The 24754-nt window shown below is 46.1% G+C and overlaps 1 protein-coding gene across 1 annotated transcript in view; it reads left to right on the top strand.

The window, feature by feature from the left end:
* Nucleotides 1-24754, top strand: part of LOC124011360 (intersectin-1-like) — a 65282-nt gene that overhangs the window by 18634 nt on the left and 21894 nt on the right. Inside the window, 20 exon segments of the mRNA XM_046324658.1 lie at nucleotides 867-936; nucleotides 1485-1580; nucleotides 2279-2342; nucleotides 2684-2850; nucleotides 3491-3652; nucleotides 3898-3973; nucleotides 5747-5859; nucleotides 5952-6015; nucleotides 6338-6475; nucleotides 6825-6937; nucleotides 7324-7586; nucleotides 7972-8121; nucleotides 8221-8361; nucleotides 16325-16412; nucleotides 17188-17327; nucleotides 22287-22408; nucleotides 22558-22757; nucleotides 23159-23280; nucleotides 23455-23469; nucleotides 24425-24753. Of these exon segments, the coding sequence (XP_046180614.1) occupies nucleotides 909-936; nucleotides 1485-1580; nucleotides 2279-2342; nucleotides 2684-2850; nucleotides 3491-3652; nucleotides 3898-3973; nucleotides 5747-5859; nucleotides 5952-6015; nucleotides 6338-6475; nucleotides 6825-6937; nucleotides 7324-7586; nucleotides 7972-8121; nucleotides 8221-8361; nucleotides 16325-16412; nucleotides 17188-17327; nucleotides 22287-22408; nucleotides 22558-22757; nucleotides 23159-23280; nucleotides 23455-23469; nucleotides 24425-24753 (2591 nt within the window). The 5' untranslated portion in view covers nucleotides 867-908.

Genomic DNA, 24754 nt, shown 5'->3' with positions numbered 1-24754 from the left:
ATGGCGTTGAATGCTGAGCTGTAGTCAATGAACAGTGTTCTCACAAAGGGGTTCCTTTTGTCCAGATGGGAAATGGCAGTCTGGAATGCAATAGCAATTGCGTCATCTGTGGATGTGTTGGGGTAGTATGCAAGTTAGACTTGGTCGACGGTGTCCGGGTTGATGGCGTTGATGTGAGCCATGACCAGCCTTTCAAATCATTTCATGGCTACAGATGTGAGTGCTAAGGGGCGATAGTCCATTTAGACTGGTTACCTTAGCGTTCTGCATAAAACATTACAGAATGGGTCAGGTAGAGGTTGTGAATGTTGACCTGTTTAAACGTCTTACTCACACCGGCTACCGAGACCATGATCACACAGTCGTCCGGAACAGCGGGTGCATGGTTCAGTGTTGCTAGCCTCGATTCCGTGTTGTTAACCAGATGACCATTCACCTGTACATAATGGCTGCACCTCAAATGGCACCATATTCCCTTTTATAGTGCACTACCTTTGACCAGTATCAATGCACTATAAAGGGAATAGGGTTCCTTTTGGGATGCACCCATGACAATAATTTGTCAGCCAGTGCAACACCACTGACCGACTCACTGTACTTTACAGTCAAGTGATGCATTTAGGCCTGTCTACCTATTACCAAACATGTTATCACAAGTTTCTATTGCAAAATATTTACCTGTCTGTTAACAACTTGCTGCCTGGCCTGCCCTCCCCCTGATGAAAGGAATAGAAAAAGGCATAGAACATGAAACGGCTTTGATTTCCTTTTGAGGGGAGCTACTGTCTTTTGGGAGTTGGAGGAGAAGAGTGAGGATATAGACACTGTAGACTGACTGTTGTGGCCCTTCCTGTCTTGGCTTTCAGGTGTTTGCAGCTTGCGGCTGCAGTTGACTGACCGACTGAACAATGGCTCAGTTTCCCACCCCCTTCGGAGGTGAGTGCCACCCAACTAGATTGACAGCCGTCTGCCTGGCACACTGTGTGTGCGTCCGCGCATCTGTGTGTGTGTGTGTGTGTGTGTGTGTGTGTGTGTGTGTGTGTGTGTGTGTGTGTGTGTGTGTGTGTGTGTGTGTGTGTGTGTGTGTGTGTGTGTGTGTGTGTGAGTCCTGATCTCCCTCTACACATGGATTAATGAGAGTTTTACTGTAACTTCGGCACAAAGGAAGGGTCACTATCAAGTTATTAGTCCCAGGAGGTGGAAGCCTGCCTGCTGGACCTCGTAGGGTAAGAGTTTTATACCCCTGCCCTACATTGTGCACTATATAGAAAATGGGGTAGCATTTAGGATGCAGCCATGGTGTATGGTGTAAACCTCAGATCACCAACCACCACTTAATTTACTATCTCTCTCTCTCCCCCTCCCCTGACTCACCTTAATGCTGTGTTCCATGACTCTACGGAGACTTAACTGAGCGCCCCCCCCCCCCCCCATACACACTCACACAGGCCGGGCGAGAGCTTCAACTGATCTTTCTCTCTCAGGGGGCCTGGACGCCTGGGTGATCTCTCTGGACGAGCGAGCCAAACATGACCAGCAGTTTGTCAGCCTGGCCCCCTCACCAGCTGGCTACATCACAGGTCAGCTTCACTCACAGCAGGGGAGGGGATGGACAAACAAAGGGAAAGAGTGGTGGAGGACAGTCTTTGCAGTATAGCATCATGTCAGGCAGAAGTTGCTTGAAGATAGCAGAAGATCACTTTTCATCAGGACTTTCTCTTATACTATATACACACACACACACACACACACACACACAGTACCAGGTCAAAGGTGAAGTGTTTCATTCCCTACAGCCCACACAGTACCAGGTCAAAGGTGAAGGGGTAATGAAGCTTGGTGGACTGAGGCTAGGGCGGGCCTTGAGGTGTTTCATTCCCTACAGCCCACACAGTAGCAAGCAACTTCATTCTCCACTCATCTCACTATCAGAAAGGACATTTCAGTCACTCACACTCACTCATATGATCATCTGATATCATTGCCTTGGTGTTTTGAATTTCAACATAACCTTGCACAACGTCGACACACCCTTTTAGAGAAGTGCAAGTGCTTGTTTCGCTCGGCTACTTCAGCAAAAAGTATTTCGCAAGCCGCGGTCATTTCATACTTCTCAAAATGTATGATTGTGTTCAAATTGAAATAATTTGCATTTGATTCCTCTTGAAAGAGGAACTAACTGGCCTCTTTCTCTGTGTGTTTGAATATATGTATCCATAATGGTGTACAACGGACTCAACACTATTATGATATTGTTTTCTCTTCTCATCGTTCGTAGGTGACCAGGCCAGGAATTTCTTCCTGCAGTCAGGCCTGCCCCCTCCCATCCTGGCACAGATATGGTGAGTGTCTCCTCTCACTCCATCTCTCCCATTCTCAACTCAATCCACTGTTAATGTCAACCACTGTTGTCTCTCTCTCTTTGCCTTTCTCTTGTTTTTGTCAATCTCCTCCCTCTGTCTTCCACTCCACTTTCACTCACTTTTTCTTTCTCTCTCCATCTCCTTTATCTCTCTCTCCCCCTTGTTCTCTCATCCCTCTCTCTCTCGCACTCTTCAATTGCTCTATTGGCATGCCATCTACACAGACATATATTGGTAAAGCAGAGATTCACAACAACAATGAGAGTAATCAGCATCATGTAATCGTATCTTTACTTTCTTGCTCTCTCTCCCTCTCTCAGGGCCCAGGCCGATATGAACAATGATGGGAAGATGGACATGCACGAGTTCTCCATCGCCATGAAGCTGATCAAGCTCAAGCTGCAGGGTCACACCCTGCCCCCCTCTCTGCCCCCCTCCATGAAGCAGCCGCCCCTCACCCTGCCCCCGCCACCCACCGCACCCTTCGGTAAGGGACTAGACAGGGGCAGGGTGCGTCTCAATAGTCTAGAGGGGTTTCCTTTCCTCCATCTGCACTGATCTGTACAGCAGGATAGGTAAAAGCAGTGTGGTGGATGCAACAACAAAAAAAGTACATATTTTCTTCAACCTGTCCACTTGTTCTTTCAGATCAGTGCAGGTGACGTACAAGAGACTAGGAGATTGTGCCACTAGGCTATGAGATACACCCATGTTTACAGTCCCCATGGCCACCATTAACTAAATGGACTTTAGAGTGCTCGAAGCCAACTCTGCCATATCATCTGCCCCATCTATGTACATAACTAAATGTTTCACTGGGGCAACTTAAAACCTTTAACTACCTGACTACCTGTTATCTCAAAGCACAACCATAATGTGCCCTTTCTGGTATTTGAACAAGCAACGCTCTGTGTCAATATGCTGTTGCTCCCCCTGACAACCTGGGCATATTGCTGTGCGCTGCCTGTTTATGACCAGACTGTTGTTAATTTTCAAGTGAATCAGTCAGAACTTAAAATAATAATAATTAACACTGTGTTAAAAATAATAGGCTTGTTAATAGAAAATGAATGATGGTCTGTTGTCTTGTGTTTGTCTGACATACCTTACTTCATTCTACCCTGCAGGAATGCATGGTTTAGGGGTAATGCCAGGCCTCCCAGCAGTCCCTCCATTACCCATGCCCCCTATGCCAGGGGTGGGTATGTCCCCCCCTCTGGTGTCGTCGGTGCCCCCGTCTGTACCCCCCATGGCCAACGGCGCGCCAATGACTGGCTTCTCCCACCAAGGTAGGGCCCAATCAGAATTGTCGTTAGACACGCCACTGAATATTCAAAGTGGAGTTCTAGTGAATGACAGTGAAGCCCTCTGGCAATGTTTCGGAGCATCTCACTTTGTTGATTTAATCCTTACCTCACTAACAAATTCCTCTTTTGTTTTTTGTGATTCCCCTTTTTTATATATATATGTATATATATGTATATGTATTTTTTTTATCTCACTCTGTCTCTTTCTCTCCATCTCTGTCTCTCAGCCACGACACTCAACAAAAGCTCTTCTTTCAACCGCCCGGGTGCCAAGCTGCAGGGCCAGTCTTTTGAGACCTCTAGGTGAGTCACATGTCACCCACTTGGAAGAATGGCCCCTGCTCACTGGGCTCGAACTCAAAGGGACACATGTGGCTGTGTTTGTGCTTAGACTGCTGCTGCATCTAATTTTATCAAGACACTTGAGTCTTTCATTTTTTTTACACACAACAGGCTAGCTCATTAAAAAGCCATCTCATCACTTAGCGATGAGATCCCTCTGTTAAAACCAGAGATGCACAGGCCACGTCCCGTGTCGTCAGTTGGAGAAGAGCAATTATTCTGTCCAGACTGCTTTGCTTTCTAACATGACTTAAAAATAACTTAATGTTCAAGTTTCAAAGTTTATTGCACATTTTTCAGAAGTTAACCCTTTACACTTGTGGAAGTTGGCCTATAGGGTTACGTTGAAATGTTTCTTGCAGAAGAAATGTGAAAATCATGTACATAAGCATGGTAGCAATTGAAAGGGAACCGTTTGGAGATTATGGTAAATCATTACACCAAAGTTGAGAACACACACACGAGACTCAGTCCAAACATTACACTGTCGATTATATGTGCATTTTACATTTTGTACTTTTCACTGCATTTGTTGATAACTAAATGTGAAAATACTCTGGATACATTCAGTAACATGATAAGAATATTCTTGTTAAATGTGGGGGTAGGTGCAACATAAGATGAAACATTTTGAAGGGTTTGAGTGAGAAGACTAACTGGTGTCTCCCAGTGACCACACACACACCTCTCTAAAGTGTGCACATTTCCTAAGTTATTTCAACACACTTTTATGACTCAAAGAAGAGTCTTCAGCTATAAGGTGCTTTAAAAAAAAATTCTCCTAGCTGTGCCGTTGAGGAACTAGAGCAAGCACACTTGTTTGGAACAGCCCCGCGTCCTTACACTCAAACAATTAGTTGTTTTAAGCAATCCAAAAACAAACCATTTATAAATTGCAATCTGGGTCAGGAGGGAGAAAGCTTGTTCTTTTGCCAACCTGACTAACTAAGATGTGAAAGCCTAACACTGTACGATCGTATTTTATAAGGCAATTCCGAGAAATAGATTGTGTAATTTTGGTGCACATAGGAGTCATGGGGGTATTCAGGTGTGTGTTCCACTGCAATTTTTTTCTCCACAATAGACATTCTGTTCAGAACAACCCAGGGTATGATGCCATGTCGTCTTGTAACTGTGCATCAAACATAGTGATCATAAACGTTGACACTGTATATAACATGAGTTTTATGATGAAATGTAAAGTGCACATTTGGACTCAAGGGTGTTTGGCTTCCTTGTATGACATCAAAGCTGTATTTCTTATCCTCGACCTCTCATCTTTCTAAATCCATCGAGTCTTCTTCATTTACAGCATTTCCCTGACTCTTGACAACACAACATTTGCAAAAGTTGCCCAATTAGTGGGAGGGATGTGGGGCTCAAGTTCAGAACGTCTGTCAGTCAAAACCCATACAGTGCAGTGAAGCGTAAGAGCCTGAGCTCTGATGTTATTTATAGCATGTTACTATACAGCAACTGCGTTCCAATTTAGGCGCTTATCAGTGTCCAAATCTGCCATTTTCAACCCGTATACGGGTACGAGTGTAAAGGGTTCAAATTGAAATTTGTCTGTGTCTTAAAGGCATTTTCCAACTGGCTCATGCATAGACAACACAGCAAAAACACACATGTAACACAACGGTACTATAAAAAAAACAAAGAATAGATACAACATACAAAAACATACAAAAGTACGCTTTTAATAAAAGAAGACTCCCCCGCTCTCCATTTTAGCTCCCCTGTGCCCCCCCAGCCCCCTATTGACTGGGCTGTTCCCAGCTCGTCCCGGCTAAAGTACCGGCAGCTCTTCAACAGCCATGACAAGATGATGAGCGGCCACCTCACCGGTAAGACCTTGTCTGTCAACAATACTCATTGCGCTTTATCCAATCCACTTCAGCGGTTTCTCAGAGCTCATGTTCTTATCCTTGTCTTTCAGGACCCCAAGCAAGAACCATCCTGATGCAGTCCAGCTTGCCCCAGACCTCGCTGGCGTCCATATGGTAAGAGATGGGAGCGGAGCCAATACTTAGGATATTTGGCCACTAATTCCTCTCTGTTCTCTCACTATTGCTTCTCTCTGCTGACTCTGGGTAGAAGTTAGCTTTAGGCACAGATCTAGGATCAGTTTAACCATCAGATGGCAAAACTAATCGTATCAGTTGGTGTTTAGGAGGATGAAACGCAAAACTGGTTTCGGATCAGTTGTCAGGGTGCTCCTAAACGACACTTGTTTCACATTCCTCGACTCTGCTAGTCACAGGACAGGAAGTGCATGGCTGGCGGTAACACGCCACGTCTTTCTCTCTCCCCGCTTCTCTATAGGAACCTGTCGGACATCGACCAGGACGGCAAGCTGACAGCCGAGGAGTTCATCCTGGCCATGCACCTGATTGACATGGCCATGTCCGGCCTGCCCCTGCCCCCTATCCTGCCTCCAGACTTCATCCCCCCCACCTTTAGGTACAATCCACTGCTCCCTCTGTGCCTGGCAATGCCCCTTAGCTCTACCTCTGTCTGCAGAGTATGCATTGATACCAACACTTACCTTAGGCAGTTTTGTCTTTATTGATGTTATTGCCCCACACCTCGGCCAGGGGTTTTTCCGTGACCTGACAAGAGTCCTATTTTTATATCTGGGTCATAGTTTTAACTATCAGTCCATCAGTCTATATTGATCCCATTAGGAGTTTTTCCTGGTCAAGTCACACGGTCAGGAAAAACTCCTGGTCCTGCCCATCCATGCTCCATATGAGGTGCTGTAAGTCAGTGGGCTGCTCTGACTGACTGATCTGATGTTGTCCGTCTCCAGGAGGGTGCGTAGTGGTAGTGGGGTGTCTGTCACCAGCCTGCACTCCACTGACCAGCGGGTCCAAGAGGAGGCCGAAGAGGAGCAGGAGAGCGAGAAACAGAAGCTGGAGAAACGTAACCACTCTTAAATTCATAGACAGAGCTATGGATGCAGTGACTAACCATGTTTACAGTTACGTTGTTAACGAACAGTGGAGCAAAACGAGCTCCTATTTTGGTTTCGGGTGCAGTTGAACTAAGCTCACAAGCATTTGTTATATTCTTCTAGAATCTATGGCTATGTATCATCAATTTTAAAGTCCAAAAATGTATGTACCAATCCCTTTAAACACACAGCAAAAAGCTCCTTTATAAATATGAACAGCTATATAAAAATGGCCCAAGTTTTCCAAGAAATGCCACTGAAAATTAGGCAACAGGGCAAAATATGTCCCCTATCTGTGTCTCTGACCCCTCTATCTCTGTCTCTGACTCCTATATCTCTGTCTCCCTCCCCAAAGTGACTTTCGAGGACAGGAAGCGGGAGAACTTTGAGCGGGGCAACCTGGAGCTGGAGAAGCGTCGACAGGCCCTGCTTGAGCTGCAGCGCAAGGAGCAAGAGCGTCTGGCAGCGCTGGAGCGCGAGGAGCAGGAGAGGAAGGAGCGCGAGCGACTCGAGCAGGAGAGGCGGCGGCAGCAGGAGCTCGAGAAGCAGCTGGAGAAGCAGAGGGAGGTGGAGAGGCAGCGCGAGGAGGAGAGACGCAAGGAGATCGAGAGGAGAGAGGTGAGGAGATGTGGTAAGGAGGATGGAGAAGGATAATAGGTTTAAGGAGGACAGTGAGGATGTATAAAGAGAGGGAGAGGCAGAGTAAAGAGGTTGAGAGGGAGGAGGAGATGTAAGGGGAAAGTGAAGAACACAGGAACCAATGCAGTGTGTGTGTGTATATTAACTATTCTACTACTATGTTGTATTTTTAAGATAAATTCACTCTCGTTTCTTATTGTATTGCTTTATTGACAGAGGGGGAGACATTTGTAGAGAAAAGGGCATTGAACCCAGGTCACCGGCAGGAACTTGAATATGTGCATAGATCTGGAAGTGTTACCACTCGACCACGGCTGGCTCTGCACTATTTCTGCGTACACAGTATAACATTCCCTCTGGCTAGGCGGCGAAGCGGGAGCTGGAGCGCCAGCGTCAGTTGGAATGGGAGAGGAACCGCCGGCAGGAGCTGCTGACCCAGAGGAACCGAGAGCAGGAGAACATTGTCCTGCTCAAAGCCCGCAAGAAGACCCTGGAGTTTGAGCTGGAGGCACTGGTAAAGACAGACGCACAACATTATAACTTTAGTAAAGATTACTTTGTTATTTTGAAGAAAGGACAATGTATGATAATTAGTTTCACCCTCCCTCCCCAGAACGACAAGAAGAGCCAGCTGGAGGGCAAGCTGCAGGACATCCGCTTCCGCCTGTCTGCCCAGCGGCATGAGATCGAGAGCACCAACAAGACCCGCGAGATCCGCATCGCTGAGATCACCCACCTACAACAGCAGCTGCAGGTACGTACACACCTTGTGTAACACATAGTCCCCTCCATAATGATTGGGACAGCGAAGCATTGTTTCTTGGATTTGAAATCAAACAATGACTATGAGGTTGAAGTGCAGACTGTCAGCTTTAAATTTCATCCTTATCAGGCAAACTGTTCTAAATTACAGCACCTTTTGTACGTATTCCCCCCATTTTGTGGACAAGGTCACTTGTATGTACAGTTGAAGTTGGAAGTTTGCGTACACTTAGGTTGGAGTCATTAAAACTCGTTTTTCAACCACTCCACAAATTTCTTGTTAACAAACTAAAGTTTTGGCAAGTCAGTTAGGACATCTACTTTGTGCATGACACAAGTCATTTTTCCAACAATTGTTTACAGACAGATTCTTTCACTTATAATTCACTGTATCACAATTCAGAAGTTTACATACACTAAATCGACTGTGCCTGTAAACAGCTTGGAACATTCCAAAAAATGTCATGGCTTCAGAAGCTTCTGATAGGCTAATTGACATAATTTGAGTAAATTGGAGGTGTACCTGTGGATGTATTTCAAGGCCTACATTCAAACGCAGTGCCTCTTTGCTTGACATCATTGGGAAATCAGCCAAGACCTCAGAAAATAAATTGTAGACCTCCACAAGTCTGGTTCATCCTTGGGAGCAATTTCCAAACGCCTGAGGTACCACGTTCATCTGTACAAACAATAGTACGCAAGTATAACCACCATGGGACCACGCAGCCGTCATACTGCTCAGGAAGGAGACGCGTTCTGTCTCCTAGAGATGAACGTACTTTGGTGCGAAAAGTGCACATCAATCCCAGAACAAAAGCAAAGGACCTTGTGATGATGCTGGAGGAAACGGGTACGAAAGTATCTATATCCACAATAAAACAAGTTCTATATCGACATAACCTGAAAGGCCACTCAGCAAGGAAGAAGCCACTGCTCCAAAACCATTATAAAAAAAACAGACTACGGTTTGCAACTGCACATGGGGACAAAGATCGTACTTTTTGGAGAAATGTCCTCTGGTCTGATGGAACAAAAATAGAACTGTTTGGCCATAATGACCATCATTCTGTTTTGAGGAAAAGGGGGGGGGGGGCTTGCAATCCGAAGAACACATCCCAACCGTGAAGCACGTGGGTGGCAACATCATGTTGTGGGGGTGCTTTGCTGCAGGAGGGACTGGTGCACTTCACAAAATAGATAGCTACATGAAAGGAAAATTAAGTGTATATATTGAAGCAACATCTCAAGACATCAGTCAGGAAGTTAAAGCTTGGTCGCAAATGGGTCTTCCAAATGGACAATGACCCCAAGCGTACTTCCAAAGTTGTGGCTAAGGTGTACAGTCGTGGCCAAAAGTTGAGAATGACACATATTACTTTTCACAAAGTCTGCTGCCTCAGTTTGTATGATGGAAATTTGCATATACTCCAGAATGTTATGAAGAGTGATCAGATTATTTGCAAAGTCCCTCTTTGCCATGCAAATGAATTGAATCCCCCAAAAACATTTCCACTGCATTTCAGCCCTACTCTGCAAAAGGTACAGGGATTGGACTGCTGAGGATTTGTCTCTGATGAAGTCATTTTCTCTGATGAATCCCCTTTCCGATTGTTTGGGGCATCCGGAAAAAAGCTTGTCCGGAGAAGACAAGGTGAGTGCTACCATCAGTCCTGTGTCATGCCAACAGTAAAGCATCCTGAGACCATTCATGTGTGGGGTTGCATCTCAGCCAAGGGAGTGGGCTCACTCACAATTTTGCCTAAGAACACAGCCATGAATAAAGAATGATACCAACACAACCTCCGAAAGCAACTTCTCCCAACCCTCCAGGAACAGTTTGGTGACGAACAATGCCTTTTCCAGCATGATGGAGCACCATGCCATGAGGCAAAAGTGATAACTAAGTGGCTCGGGGAACAAAACATCAATATTTTGTGTCCATGGCCAGGTCAATCCTCAATAAGCGGGTAGACAAACAAAAACCAACAAATTCTGACTAACTCCAAACATTGATTATGCAAGAATGGGCTGCCATCAGTTAGGATGTGGCCCAGAAGTTAATTGACAACATGCCAGGGCAGATTGCAGAGGTCTTGAAAAAGAAGGGTCAGCACTGCAAATATTGACTCTTTGCATCAACTTCATGTAATTGTCAATAAAAGCCTTTGACACTTATGAAATGCTTGTAATTATACTTCAGTATTCAATAGTAACATCTGATAAAATTATCTGAAGACACTGAAGCAGCAAACTTTGGATATTAATATTTGTGCAATTCTCAAAACGTTTGGCCACGACTAAGTAAACTTCCGACTTCAACTGCATATTAAAGTAGTCGAAATTGAAGTATTTGGTCCCTTATTCATAGCACGAAAATGACTACATCAAGCTTGTGACTCAACAAATTTGTCGTATGCATTATCTGTTCGTTTTGGTTGCGTTTCAGATTATTGGCTGGACACCGTATATTATTATAAAGCTAAAAGAAAAAATGCTTCAATGTCCCAATAAGTGTGCAAAGCTGTCCGAAAGGCAGAGGCTTTAAAGAATCTAAAATATATTTTGATTTGTTCAACTTTTTTTTGTTGGTTACTACATGAATCCTTGTGTTATTTCATAGTTTGATGTCTTCACTATTATTCTACAATGTAGAAAATAGTTTATTTTTTAACAGAAAACCCCTTCAGTAGGTGTGTCCAAACTTTTGAATGAATGGTACTGTATATACAGTGCCTTCGGAAAGTATTCAGGCCCCTCGACCTTTTCCAGATTTTGTTACAATACAGCCTTATTCTAAAATGGATTAAATTTAAAAAATCCTCAGCAATCTCCACACAATACCCCATAATGACAAGGCGAAAATAGGATTTGAGAAAAGTTATTATTTACGTAAGTATTCAGACCCTTGCCCATGAGACTCGAAATTGAGCTCAGGTGCATCCTGTTTCAATTAATCATCCTTGATTTTTCTACAACCTGTGGTCATTTCATTTGATTTGGACATGATTTGATTTGACACTTATCTCTATAAGGTCCAACAGTTGACAATGAATGCCAGAGCAAAAACCAAGCCATAAGGTCGAAGGAATTGTCTGTAGATCTCCGAGACAGGATTGTGTCGAGGTACAAATTTACATTACATCTACATTTAAGTCATTTAGCAGACGCTCTTATCCAGAGCGACTTACAAATTGGTGCATTCACCTTATGACATCCAGTGGAACAGTCACTTTACAATAGTGCATCTAAATCTTAAAGGGGGGGGGTGAGAGGGATTACTTATCCTATCCTAGGTATTCCTTAAAGAGGTGGGGTTTCAGGTGTCTCCGGAAGGTGGTGATTGACTCCGCTGTCCTGGCGTCGTGAGGGAGTTTGTTCCACCATTGGGGGCCAGAGCAGCGAACAGTTTTGACTGGGCTGAGCGGGAGCTGTACTTCCTCAGTGGTAGGGAGGCGAGCAGGCCAGAGGTGGATGAACGCAGTGCCCTTGTTTGGGTGTAGGGCCTGATCAGAGCCTGGAGGTACTGAGGTGCCGTTCCCCTCACAGCTCCGTAGGCAAGCACCATGGTCTTGTAGCGGATGCGAGCTTCAACTGGAAGCCAGTGGAGAGAACGGAGGAGCGGGGTGACGTGAGAGAACTTGGGAAGGTTGAACACCAGACGGGCTGCGGCGTTCTGGATGAGTTGAAGGGGTTTAATGGCACAGGCAGGGAGCCCAGCCAACAGCGAGTTGCAGTAATCCAGACGGGAGATGACAAGTGCCTGGATTAGGACCTGCGCCGCTTCCTGTGTGAGGCAGGGTCGTACTCTGCAGATGTTGTAGAGCATGAACCTACAGGAACGGGCCACCGCCTTGATGTTGGTTGAGAACGACAGGGTGTTGTCCAGGATCACGCCAAGGTTCTTAGCGCTCTGGGAGGAGGACACAATGGAGTTGTCAACCGTGATGGCGAGATCATGGAACGGGCAGTCCTTCCCGGGAGGAAGAGCAGCTCCGTCTTGCCGAGGTTCAGCTTGAGGTGGTGATCCGTCATCCACACTGATATGTCTGCCAGACATGCAGAGATGCGATTCGCCACCTGGTCATCAGAAGGGGGAAAGGAGAAGATTAATTGTGTGTCGTCTGCATAGCAATGATAGGAGAGCCCATGTGAGGTTATGACAGAGCCAAGTGACTTGGTGTATAGCGAGAATAGGAGAGGGCCTAGAACAGAGCCCTGGGGGACACCAGTGGTGAGGAGACAGATTCTCGCCACGCCACCTGGTAGGAGCGACCTGTCAGGTAGGACGCAATCCAAGCGTGGGCCGCGCCGGAGATGCCCAACTCTGAGAGGGTGGAGAGGAGGATCTGATGGTTCACAGTATCGAAGGCAGCCGATAGATCTAGAAGGATGAGAGCAGAGGAGAGAGAGTTAGCTTTAGCAGTGCGGAGCGCCTCCGTGATACAGAGGAGAGCAGTCTCAGTTGAATGACTAGTCTTGAAACCTGACTGATTTGGATCAAGAAGGTCATTCAGAGAGAGAAGGCGGGAGAGATGGCCAAGGACGGCACGTTCAAGAGTTTTGGAGAGAAAAGAAAGAAGGGATACTGGTCTGTAATTGTTGACATCGGAGGGATCGAGTGTAGGTTTTTTCAGAAGGGGTGCAACTCTCGCTCTCTTGAAGACGGAAGGGACGTAGCCAGCGGTCAGGGATGAGTTGATGAGCGAGGTGAGGTAAGGGAGAAGGTCTCCGGAAATTGTCTGGAGAAGAGAGGAGGGGATAGGGTCAAGCGGGCAGGTTGTTGGGCGGCCGGCCGTCACAAGACGCGAGATTTCATCTGGAGAGAGAGGGGGAGAAAGAGGTCAGAGCACAGGGTAGGGCAGTGGGAGCAGAACCAGCGGTGTCGTTTAACTTAGCAAACGAGGATCGGATGTCGTCGACCTTCTTTTCAAAATGGTTGACGAAGTCATCTGCAGAGAGGGAGGAGGGGGGGGGGGGGGGGATTCAGGAGGGAGGAGAAGGTGGCAAAGAGCTTCCTAGGGTTAGAAGCAGATGCTTGGAATTTAGCGTGGTAGAAAGTGGCTTTAGCAGCAGAGACAGAGGAGGAAAATGTAGAGAGGAGGGAGTGAAAGGATGCCAGGTCCGCAGGGAGGCGAGTTTTCCTCCATTTCCGTTCGGCTGCCCGGAGCCCTGTTCTGTGAGCTCGCAATGAGTCAACGAGCCACGGAGCGGGAGGGGAGGACCGAGCCGGCCTGGGATAGGGGACATAGAGAGTCAAACGGAAGCCATGTCTCAGTAAAAGGCACATGACAGCCCGCTTGGAGTTTGCCAAATGACACCTAAAGACTCTCCGACCACGAGAAACAAGATTCTCTGGCCTTATGAAACCAAAATTGAACTCTTTGGCCTGAATTCCAAGCGTCACATTTGGATGAAACCTGGCACCATTCATAGGGTGAAGTATGGTGTTAGCAGTGCCATGCTGTGAGGGTGTTTTTCAGCGGCAGGGACTGGGAGACTAGTCAGGATAGAGGGAATGATGAACGGAGCAAAGTACAAAGAGATCCTTGATGAAAACCTGCTCCAGAGCGCTCAGGATGTCAGACTGGAGTAAAGGTTCACCTTCTGAGCGACCCTAAGCACACAGCCAAAACCATGCAGGAGTGGCTTCGGGGACAAGTCTTTGAATGTCCTTGAGGTGCCCAACCAGAGCCCGGAGTTGAACCCTGTCGAACATCTCTGGAGAGACCTGAAAATAGCAGCGACGCTCCCCATCCAACCTGACAGAGCATGAAAGGATCTGCAGAGAACAATGGGAGAAACTCCCCAAATACAGGTGTGCCAAGCTTGTAGCGTCATACCCAAGATGACTCAATGCTGTAATCGCTGCCAAAGGTGCTTCAACAAAGTACTGAGTGAAGGGTCTGAATACTTATGTAAATGTGGTATTTGTATTTTTTTATATGTAATAAAGTGGGATATAATCAATTTTAGAATACGGCTGTAACGTAACATGTTGAAAGGTCAAGGGGTTTGAGTACTTTCTGAAAGCACTGTATATGTAGCCTGGGCCTACTGATGGTATACATTTGAGATCTATCGTCCCCACAACTGTCCCAGAGTCTGTTTTGGAACAGGCTTTTTCTTTCTCACACAGAACGACAAGCTGACCAATAGAAGAGGTAAACTTTTCTACTATGGGGGATATTGGATTTGCCAAGGCTAGTGATTTGCTGTTCGTTTCTCGTCTTGTTGGCTCAGGAAAAGTAAATGTGGCAGTTGTTCTAAGTTCGCATTGGACGTTGTCTGTAAAAATGATGCACGCCGTTGCATGTTCTGTTAATATGAATGACCATAATCTAAATGTGATTTCTGTCATATTGAGCACCGTAGGCATTTGCCCTAATAATGTGACGCACCCAATGCATATGGTTCTGGTAAATTTCCCAAATGTCCGTTAAATTAATATGCTGCCAGTCAAATGTCCGGCCCCACATATTCCTAATGGAAACCCTGACACACACACACACACACACACACACACACACACACACACACACACACACACACACACACACACACACACACACACACACACACACACACAGAGTGATGCCTCAGGTGCATCTTCCACCCAAACCCTATACAGATTTGGGGTGTGACAAATTGACAATTTTGCTTGACGTTTAAACAACCATGCTTTTATCGGTTTTCGGTTAAAAAACAATAACAAAAAAATCATAAGATTCCACGTCAGTTTACAATGCAGAATAATGGTCCTGTTACTCATGTATGACCGCTAGGGCTGGGCAATGAAGTTATATCTACCACAACCCTTTACAGACAGAACACAGCTACAGTAACATGTATGACCGCTCGGGCTGGGCAATGAAGTTATATCTACCACAACCCTTTACAGACAGAACACAGCTACAGTAACATGTATGACCGCTCGGGCTGGGCAATGAAGTTATATCTACCACAACCCTTTACAGACAGAACACAGCTACAGTAACATGTATGACCGCTCGGGCTGGGCAATGAAGTTATATCTACCACAACCCTTTACAGACAGAACACAGCTACAGTAACATGTTGATAGCGGACAATAAAATAAAAAAAGACCAAATTCTACTCCGGGATAAGATGTTCAGCATTTTTTCCCCCACTAGCAACAATAAATGTTGCTGATTGATTGATGTGCTGCTGTGTTGTTTTGTTTATGGTATGGTAGCCAGATGTTTAATTTCTACTAAATGTCTTGGTAGGTCACTTCTTTAGGATAGGTTCATCAAATCCTCTTGAGCTGCAGATCAACAGTTCTGGTTGCCTTGTGATGGACGTTAGTCCTGCTTCAGAAGCCTTCATTTACACACGACTAAAATACCTGTTAATATCTCCAGAGAAGGTTTAGCGTTTAAAAATCCGTAGTGTAGCCTACACAGACAGACATGCCGTAGCCGAGGCGGTTTCAAGGGGCCACATTCCATTATGGCTGTAATTTCATATTATGAGGCCATCTGTATCCCAGCGAATTCGGTGCCATGAATAGGCTAGGATATTCGAAATGCAACAGACCGAAGACTGAACACACACTTGCATCATTTGCAAAGATACAGCGCAAGCAGCCCAGCACGAGGTAGAGAGAGGGAGAGGTGGTGCAGGCAGAAACCTGCTCATATGTTTTGGTCATCTGCATCTCGTAATGTCTTTCCTTGCAAATTCACCAAAGTAGCCTGAAGTTTGCCTCTTCCTCTCTGGCTTTATTTGAATGACACAACTTTCCCAGGCCTTTATAGCCTATTGGCTATAACACACAAAATAGTATGTTTTGTGATAACTGCACTGAGATTTTAAGTGGGGGGATCACATTGACGTTGACGTTAACGTTAAGGATCCCAAATGCGTTTTAACGTTTAAACATTCACAGATGCAGTTTACCTAAGACTTGCTGTTGCTTTGTGTGTCGTCCCCAGGACTCTCAGCAGTGGCTCGGCAGGCTGATCCCTGACAAACAGTGTCTAAACGAACAACTCAAACAGGTTCAACAGAACAGCCTGCACAGTAAGTACTGCTTCATTACCTCAGCTCCGCACATCTTTAGGGAATAGGGTGCCATTTGGGACTCAGACTGTGTACTATATGCTTTGCTATTAGAGATGGCTTGTGAATTCTCTGCTATGTCCATGCAATATTTCCCCCATGTACTTGCCATAAATTAGTAGTTAGCTTTAGCTTGATTGCTAGTTTGTCCTAGCTATGCTATCATACTATACATGGGTAGGCCACATTGGACTGACTTATAACTTGTACTAGTGTTTCCCCTGCTGTAATACAGGTGTGGAAGTTCCCCCCCACCTAGCACCTTATAAAATAATCTGTCCTATTAGTTTTAATTGGCAATCTGTTGCCTGGGGGCCTTTGTACCCCAACTGCAAACAAAACTAAGGGAAAGACTGACTGCCACACTATACTTAAGCAATAAGGCCGGAGGAGGTGTCGTATATGACCAATATACCACAGCTATGTCCGTAAGCACAACGCAGCGTGGAGTGCCTGGATACAGCCATTCGCCGTGGTATATAGGCCACAAACCCCTTAGGTGCCTTATTGCTATTATAAACTGGTTACCAACGTAATTAGAACGGTCTGATATACCACGGCTTCCAGCCAGTCAGCATTCAGGGCTCGAACCACCCATTTTATAATAACCTATTACGGCGCTTGCTCTCTGGGTCATATTCACTTAGCTCCAATAGGAAATGCTTGTTTTAGTTTTCTGCTGCAAAAAAATATTGCTACGCTGGGCACTAATAAATACAACCTCGTCCTTGTCCAGGAGACTCCCTGTCGTCGCTGCAGAAGGCGGTGGAGATCAAGGAGTCTAGTCGGCAGCAGCTGAGAGAACAGCTAGACACCGTGGAGAGAGAGACCCGCTCCAAGCTGCTGGAGATCGACGCCTTCAACACCCAGCTCACGGTACTACTACTCCCTAACGGACTCATCTTACTCGGTTCAAGACGAGGGCCCGTTTCTTTAAGGCTAAGTTCATCGTTAGAACCTCCGTAGGAGCTTCGTTAAATCTCTGAGCTGTTTCTCAAAACCGCTGTTAGTAAAGTTTCACTTGAAAGCGCTCGTTATTTACCGACTGCCCCAGACCACTCGTAGAACAGCACAGTGCGTCATTTTTACCCTTCTGCGTCCCTTTATACACACAATATCTCCAGTACACATGGAATCAAAATGTTGATCTGTCTCTGTGGCCGCAGCTAACTTCAGAGGGACGTTGACTAGAAAATAGAAAGTTGTCAACGTTTTTGCAATTGTTACAAACAAGTGAAGGGAAAAAATGCTTTGAATGAACACCGAGATGACTGCATTAAAAGAAGATACAGTTATAGGCCTATAGCCTGTAGTTCAAGCATAAGCTGTTGAAATCAATTTCATGTTCAATCAACGAGTTCTGTTTTGCAATGCTACTCTCTAATTTTTGTCTCAATATATTTCATACCGTGTAACAACACGTGCTCAATGATGTACCAAATCTGTGATTAATGCATTATTATAGGGTTGGCATTAGAATAACCCGCCTCAATATTTGCAGCCATATAGGTGATGATATCTCTCTAAGTGCAGATCTGCTGTCAGTATTGTGGAATAATTCTAATGCTAAAATAAGATTTGAAAGGCGAAAGCTGATCCAAGAGCAGTATCAGTACCAACGACACACTTATGGACATTCTCTACGTGGTGTTTTGGGAAAAGCATGTGACATCTTAGGCCGTTATAGGAACAATGCCTCGTTAAAACACTTCAAAGCTTAAGTTCCATCGCTATCGGGAACCTCGGCCCTGGGCTCTCCAACCCTGTTCCTGGAGAGCTATCCTCCTGTAGGTTTTCGCTCTAACCCCAGTTGTGACTAGCCTGATTCAGCTTATCAACCAGCTAATTATTAGAATCTGGTGCTCTAGATTAGGGTTGGAGTTAAAACCTCTCCAGGAACAGGGTTGGAGTGCCCTGTCCCTATCTCCTGTTCCCAGTGGATAGACATATCCCACAGAGCACAGACAAGTGACCAACAACGGATTTACAGTTCTTCTCATAGGGGTGAATCCTAACTACCACAAGTCGAATTTTCACCATGCATTGATTTCAATAAGAGACTAAATGAAAATCTGACTTAATAAATGGAAGTTAGGATTTGCCCCATATGCTCAATTTAACAGTTGACAGTGTACCATTTAAAACACTGACTTCCAGTACTTTCTTTCTGCCTAACGATGCCTTTGCATCTCTTCGTGTTGTCTTTGTGTCTTGGGACGCCAAGACGATCAGAGGGCTTGATGATTTGTGTGTCTGATGATCACATTGAAATGAAAAAGGGGATCTCAATACTTTAGTCCTTTCTTTTCAACCAAAACCTTTTTAATTGCTCCACATACCACATCAGGGGCCCAGAATTTCAGATACACAGTACAGTGCATTCCGCTTATAGTGAATGAGGTCCTAGAAATGTTACAGTGATCCAATTGCCATGTGTGAAGGTGATCACTACATGCGGAGTGCACTGTAGTGGAGTAGGGGGAAATTGCCTGAAGACACTGATCTTGTGTCCGTTTTGGATTGGGGGAAGGGGAGCTGATCCTAGGTCTGTTATCTAGGGGAAAACGTGAGGGTTTACACTGTTATTCTCTCACTGTTTCTGACTGTTGCTCACTCTGTCGCCCTGCCCGCCATCCACCATGCCACCCCCGTCTGGTCTGTTTGGCTGACCTTTTTTCCCCGTGACCTCTGCCCTCATCTCTCCGTCCAGTCTCTGGCTGCGTTCTATCAGGGCCACACTGCCCGGATAGAGGGCCTCCGTCTGGAGCTGCTGCTGGAGGAGCAGAGGGGGCGACAGGTTGTCCACTCACCGGCACTGCTGCCCCCCGCAGGGCATTCTATGGTAGTGCATGCTGGAGAATAATAACCAATCAGAATAACTCCGTGTGCTGCTGCTGCTGCTGTTACTAAGCAGATTTGAAACCCAATGCTAAAGAAGGAAGAAAGTTAGACCCATGTCACACTACAAGGCCAACCGGAACTGTACTAGACTGGCTCAATTTTACATTGTCCTGTCAAAGCACGGTTCCAGAAACTATGATGGATGCGTAACCAGGCCTAGTGTAGTATGGTTCTGCACGGGTCGGCTCCGCTGGGCTCAGTAGTGTGACGGGTATATTAGACTCACCCCGTGCCTGTGGTAGGCTGTGCTGCTTCCGACCAGTGTGGCCCTCTTCCCCACAACATCCCGGGGGCTCAACCTGGGGAATCAATATATGGTTAACCTGTATGTGGGTTGCTATGGTTTGACGTCGGACACAGCCACATGGGGCTGTTGGGGCACCTAACTCAAGGCGCCAGGTCAGGGCTAGGGGTTGAGTCTGATCTGGATGTGTACCTGGGTCGTGTTCATTAAGCACAACGCAATGGGAAACAAAAATGTGCTTTTCTTATTGGGCAGGTAGTCCCTCCCTTTTTCAGTCTGTTTCTTTCTGTTTGGTGCCTAATGAACACGACCTTGTTGTTGACGTCGGTGGCACTGCTGCTGTTCTATCTGACCCTTGACCTTGAGGTCCCTGTGTGTCTCTTTTCAGTCCGAGGGGGGCTCGGTTGACCAGACGCTGCTGGACTGTCTGTCGGTTACCCTGGCCTGTTTGCAGCGTATAGACGTCTACCTGCAGGTGTCCCTACTGCCTCCCCCTCTTCCACCACGCCCTTCTCCCCGCGCTCCACCACCCCAACCCCTTTACCACTCCTCCGCTTCCTTTGAAGGGCTGGTCAAAGCAAGCCATGCTGCCCTTCCTCTTGAGCGTCTTTAGCTTTAGCCTCGGTAGCCCTTCAGGGAGTTAATAAAAGCCAGCCGCTTCCCTCCTTCAGCTGTCCTCTGGGAGGTGCTGGAGTATATCTCTCATTGCCTCCTAAACCCTCTAGACTAGGGCTCAATAAAATACTAGCATACTATTTAGTATGCATTGCCAAGACCAAAGTCAAATGGGTCACACTCGGTAGTATGCAAGTGTATACTGGGAAACAGCTCCGGTCAATGTTGTTAGCCACCATGTGCATGAACCTGGTTGTTTGGCTATTTCATTTCATTAAATCAAATCAATTACAATTTTATATTTTTCAGCTCCTTGAGCTTAGAGTTGTCAGGCTTTGTAGTTTTGGTTACGGTGAGGTTACCTCTTTGGTATTCCCAAAACCTTTAAGACTGACTTTTGTTACGTTGGAAAACATCTGTAGAATGCACAAAAAGACTCCTAAGGCAAAAGACTCCTGTCTTATTGGAATGAAATGAAGTGCCTTTGATTAATTACATGGCAGGAGGACAAGATTAAAAACGGCACACTCGACTGACGTTTTGCGGCTGTACAGTCCTTCTACTAGGTGAGTGGCCACTAGCGTTAGGGATGTATTTATTTAATAGTGAATTGAGGTGTAGGGTCTACTATTTTGGGAGATCAAATCCATATAGACCTAGGCTAATTGAAGACTTGGTACAGTAAAGAAATATAGAACAAGGTAATGAACAGAGTAATGTCATTTATCAATAGATTGAGGCAATATGAAAATTATCCTCAAGTTGTTAGTGTGAGACTATTTAAAGAAATCTTCACAGGTTCTCAGTCAGCCGTGGGTCTCACCATTTTAACAGAGGACTAAACAAATATAGCTTTCTTGAACGTACCTCACTCTCTCCAGCCCCATGTGTTGATGACACGCCAACTTAACATATGAGGGTGAAGCCCTTGGTTGCATGGTGTTTCACAATGCATGGGTCATCACAATCTCAACCTATGAGCCTGGTTAACTGAGGGCTGTGGTGTGTGTGCAGTGTGCTCTCTAACACCGGACTACATTACCCAGCAGTCACTCTGTCCAAATGGGCCATAGTAGCAGTCAGGACCAAAAGTTCTCAAGCTCGTTTGGCCTTAATGTGTGATCTAAATATATGTCGAATATCTATTCCTCGTATCAGATATGGACATTAGATTATTCCTCTGCTTAATGAAGATATCATTTAAATTGGATTTTCATCTAATCTAAGATTAATTGATATTGATAGTTATTCCTTCAGGAAAATCAAGTCCTCAGAACTTAATTCCCTGCTCAGACTGTATATTAAGACTTTCTTAACCCTTTAGAGAGGATGGGTTTGAATTACGTCTAGCTATGATCCTTGTGAATTTCCCATTCAACTCTTTTGACCAAACTCCATATCAGTCTGTGTGCTTTTGAGAATCATAGTTTGGCTCAGATTTCTCCCAGGACCATGAATGATCTCTGTGATTGGTTGGTATCACTTGGCTTTAACCAGTAGTGTTTCCATTTGGTGCTCAAACTGGAGCAGAGCGTAGTTACCACTAGACGGTGATCTTAGGTCAGTTTTAACACTACAAGGTTAAGAATAGGATTGGGGAAGATTAAGCTGATCCTAGATCTGTACCTAAGGGAAACTTCACCCCGGAGCTCTGAAACACCACAGTCTTCCAGTTCCAGTGGTGTCTGTGTTTCCATAGTACCCAGGGCTCGTTTAACCCTCCCTCAGTGGTTCATGTGCAGCGCTTGCCAGACTACGAAAGCTGTCCAATGAATGCACTGTGGCGGTGGCCATGTTTTGTGCAAGTGTGTCAGCCCCAAAAATCCAACCAAACCTACATTTCAGTAGTAGCCCATAATTAATTGGAGAAACACAGAGATGAGATTAAATGGAGGGAAGCAGTAGACTAAACAAAGACTTTCCATCAGATAACTGAGCCCGGCTGGAATCATAATGGCGCTTACAGGGCACAAAATGGCCGATGCCTCATTGTGACGTGAGTGTTGTGTTGAGTCCCGGCGATCCCGCCCACACTTCCCCTCACCGGTCCTCCTCTGTCCCACGCTGCCTTGCAGGAGCTCCGAGAGATCCACAGCAAGCAGCAGAGGCAGAAGCAGAAGGATCACCTGGAGGGAGAAATCAACATCCACGCCATCGCCCAGGAGAGGGCCAAGTCCGCCGAGCTCACAGACGGAAGGTGTGTGTGATTGTGTGTGGACACCATATGTGTGAGCGAGCTGCTCCTATGTCCTCTCAATCTGCATGGGTTACGCGGATGCAGCCCCATCACTGTGATCCAGTCTGTTTACAGAGTTTACCTCTGGCACACCCCTTTCCTCTCTCCAGGTTGTCTGCCACTGACGAGGGCCTGGCGTGGCAAGATGAGGGCACGGTGGAGGCCCCCACCCCGCCCCCCCAGCCCTGGATGAAGCGCGTGAGTGAGGAGGGGCACACTAAGAAGGACATGCAGGACAAACTCAACCAGCTCTTCATGCAGCAGCCTGAACCAGGGAAACTCATGAATCAGAGCCAATGGCCCACGGGCGGTACGTCTCAAAAATAAAATGTATTACAAAGAAGGCTTGAAAGAGCATACAGTAGAACATTTACAAAAAACGCAGATTTCTGGACTGACCAGCAATATCGAACTGGGACAATTAAATCATACCACAAATATGTGTACTGTAAGGTATCTGAATAAATGATTAGAACATGCATGTAGATTCAATTCACACAATTTAAGATTTTGTGTCAAGTTTGATGCAGTTTTTAAGTAGTCACGAGTATTTCAGTGTTTCCGAATGACATCCATTCCAAACATCTTCAAATGTCAGAGGTCCTACTGTAGACGTTCTAAGAATGTTTGAATGTACCTGGTTCCGTGTGTGAGGGAAAGATGTGACCATGTCCTGTGTTCCTCTCCCCCTTCCTCGTCTCCTCCCTGCAGACAAGATCCCAGTGACTGGGTTCAACCAGGACAAGGTCAAGGTGGTCTTCTACCGGGCGCTGTACCCCTTTGATGCCCGCAGTCACGATGAGATCACCATCACCCCTGGAGACATTGTCATGGTGAGAGGCAAGCTGTCAATCACTCCTGCCAAGCACCATTTGTGTGTGTATGTTATGGATGTTTTATGTGAAGTGATTAGTCTATATGAACGAAGGAGTGTGTGTGTGTGTGTGCGAGCGAGTATTAACTTTTGCCTCCTGACTCTCTCCCAACTTTGCTCACTCTACCTGAAGGTGAAAGGGGAGTGGGTAAGTGCAGGTCCACTGTCCAATCAGCTGCTCATCTGTGATCCCAACACCTGCTCTCATTTGTCCATCTCACGTGTCCATCTCATCTTCTGTCATCTCTTCATAAGCACTTAAAGAATTGAACTGTTGGTTGCATGTTTGTGGTTGTACATCCATTATATGGTCAGTATACTCGGAGGATACACACTTGTTCTCAAAGGGCATCTGATCATACATCTATGCCTCTACGGTGTATACTGGATAAAGCATCTTGTAAGCTGCAGACAGTGAGACGTTTATACAGACACATTTGATCCCATTTCACCGAGTACTCCTTCAACAAAGCAGTCCCAAAGCCATCCACTGTCATTTTTATCCTCTCAGCTTATCTTCATGACCATCCGCATGCTTGGAAAGGAAGAGGTGATATTCGACTTGTCTTGTGAATCGCAAACATCCATTCCAAAAGCGGTCCAACCACTCTGTCGTATGTTTTAAATAAGGAATAACCAAACATGGCTGGGCAACCACAGTCCACAGGATTTATTGTAACCGCTCTTCATTTATTTTTACCACAATTTATCAATCTAATCCTGTATTGGCTTGACAGTATCTTGGTCCAGACTACTCGCCTCAGAGTTGGGGTCAATTTCCACTCACTAAATTCATTAATTTCCTCATTGCTTTTCAGCAAATCTTTTCAGTACATGTTCCTAATTGGAAATAGAATTGATCCTAACCCTGCTGTCAGCTATGAGCCTGTGCTGGTTAAAGGAAAAGGTCCAACGGATAGTGTGATCCCTGAGGACTGGGGTTGTGGGTTGTTCTTGGCATAGAAATATAGTTACTAGAAGATACACTCTATTGCCCACCCGGTCCACTCATCACAGCATGACTTGAATGAGAATATTTCTATAGTCTTCGATGGCTCTGTAGTGCTATGATGGTGAACTGACCTTTGACCTTCAACCCCCAGGTGGACGAGTCCCAGACAGGGGAGCCAGGCTGGCTGGGCGGCGAGCTGAAGGGGAAGACAGGCTGGTTCCCTGCCAACTACGCTGAGAAGATCCCAGAATCCGAGGTTCCCATGAGCCTGCGGGCCAGTGCCGCCACCACGGGCGCCGCGCCCAAACTGGCCTCACGGCTCACACCCACCGCCGCCTCAAACACACCCACGCCACCCAGCCAGCCAATGGCAACCCCTCCCCCGGTGACCGCTCCCCCTGCCCCCGGTCCCTGCCCTGGCCCTGGTCCCGCCTCTTCCTCCTCCTCGGCATCAAGTAACTGGGCAGATTTCAGCACCACG

This window comes from Oncorhynchus gorbuscha, linkage group LG23 (genome assembly GCF_021184085.1).
Source record: "Oncorhynchus gorbuscha isolate QuinsamMale2020 ecotype Even-year linkage group LG23, OgorEven_v1.0, whole genome shotgun sequence".
Lineage (NCBI taxonomy): Eukaryota > Metazoa > Chordata > Actinopteri > Salmoniformes > Salmonidae > Oncorhynchus > Oncorhynchus gorbuscha.
Note: the sequence above shows the minus strand (reverse complement) of the source record. Positions and strands in the feature narration are given on the sequence as shown.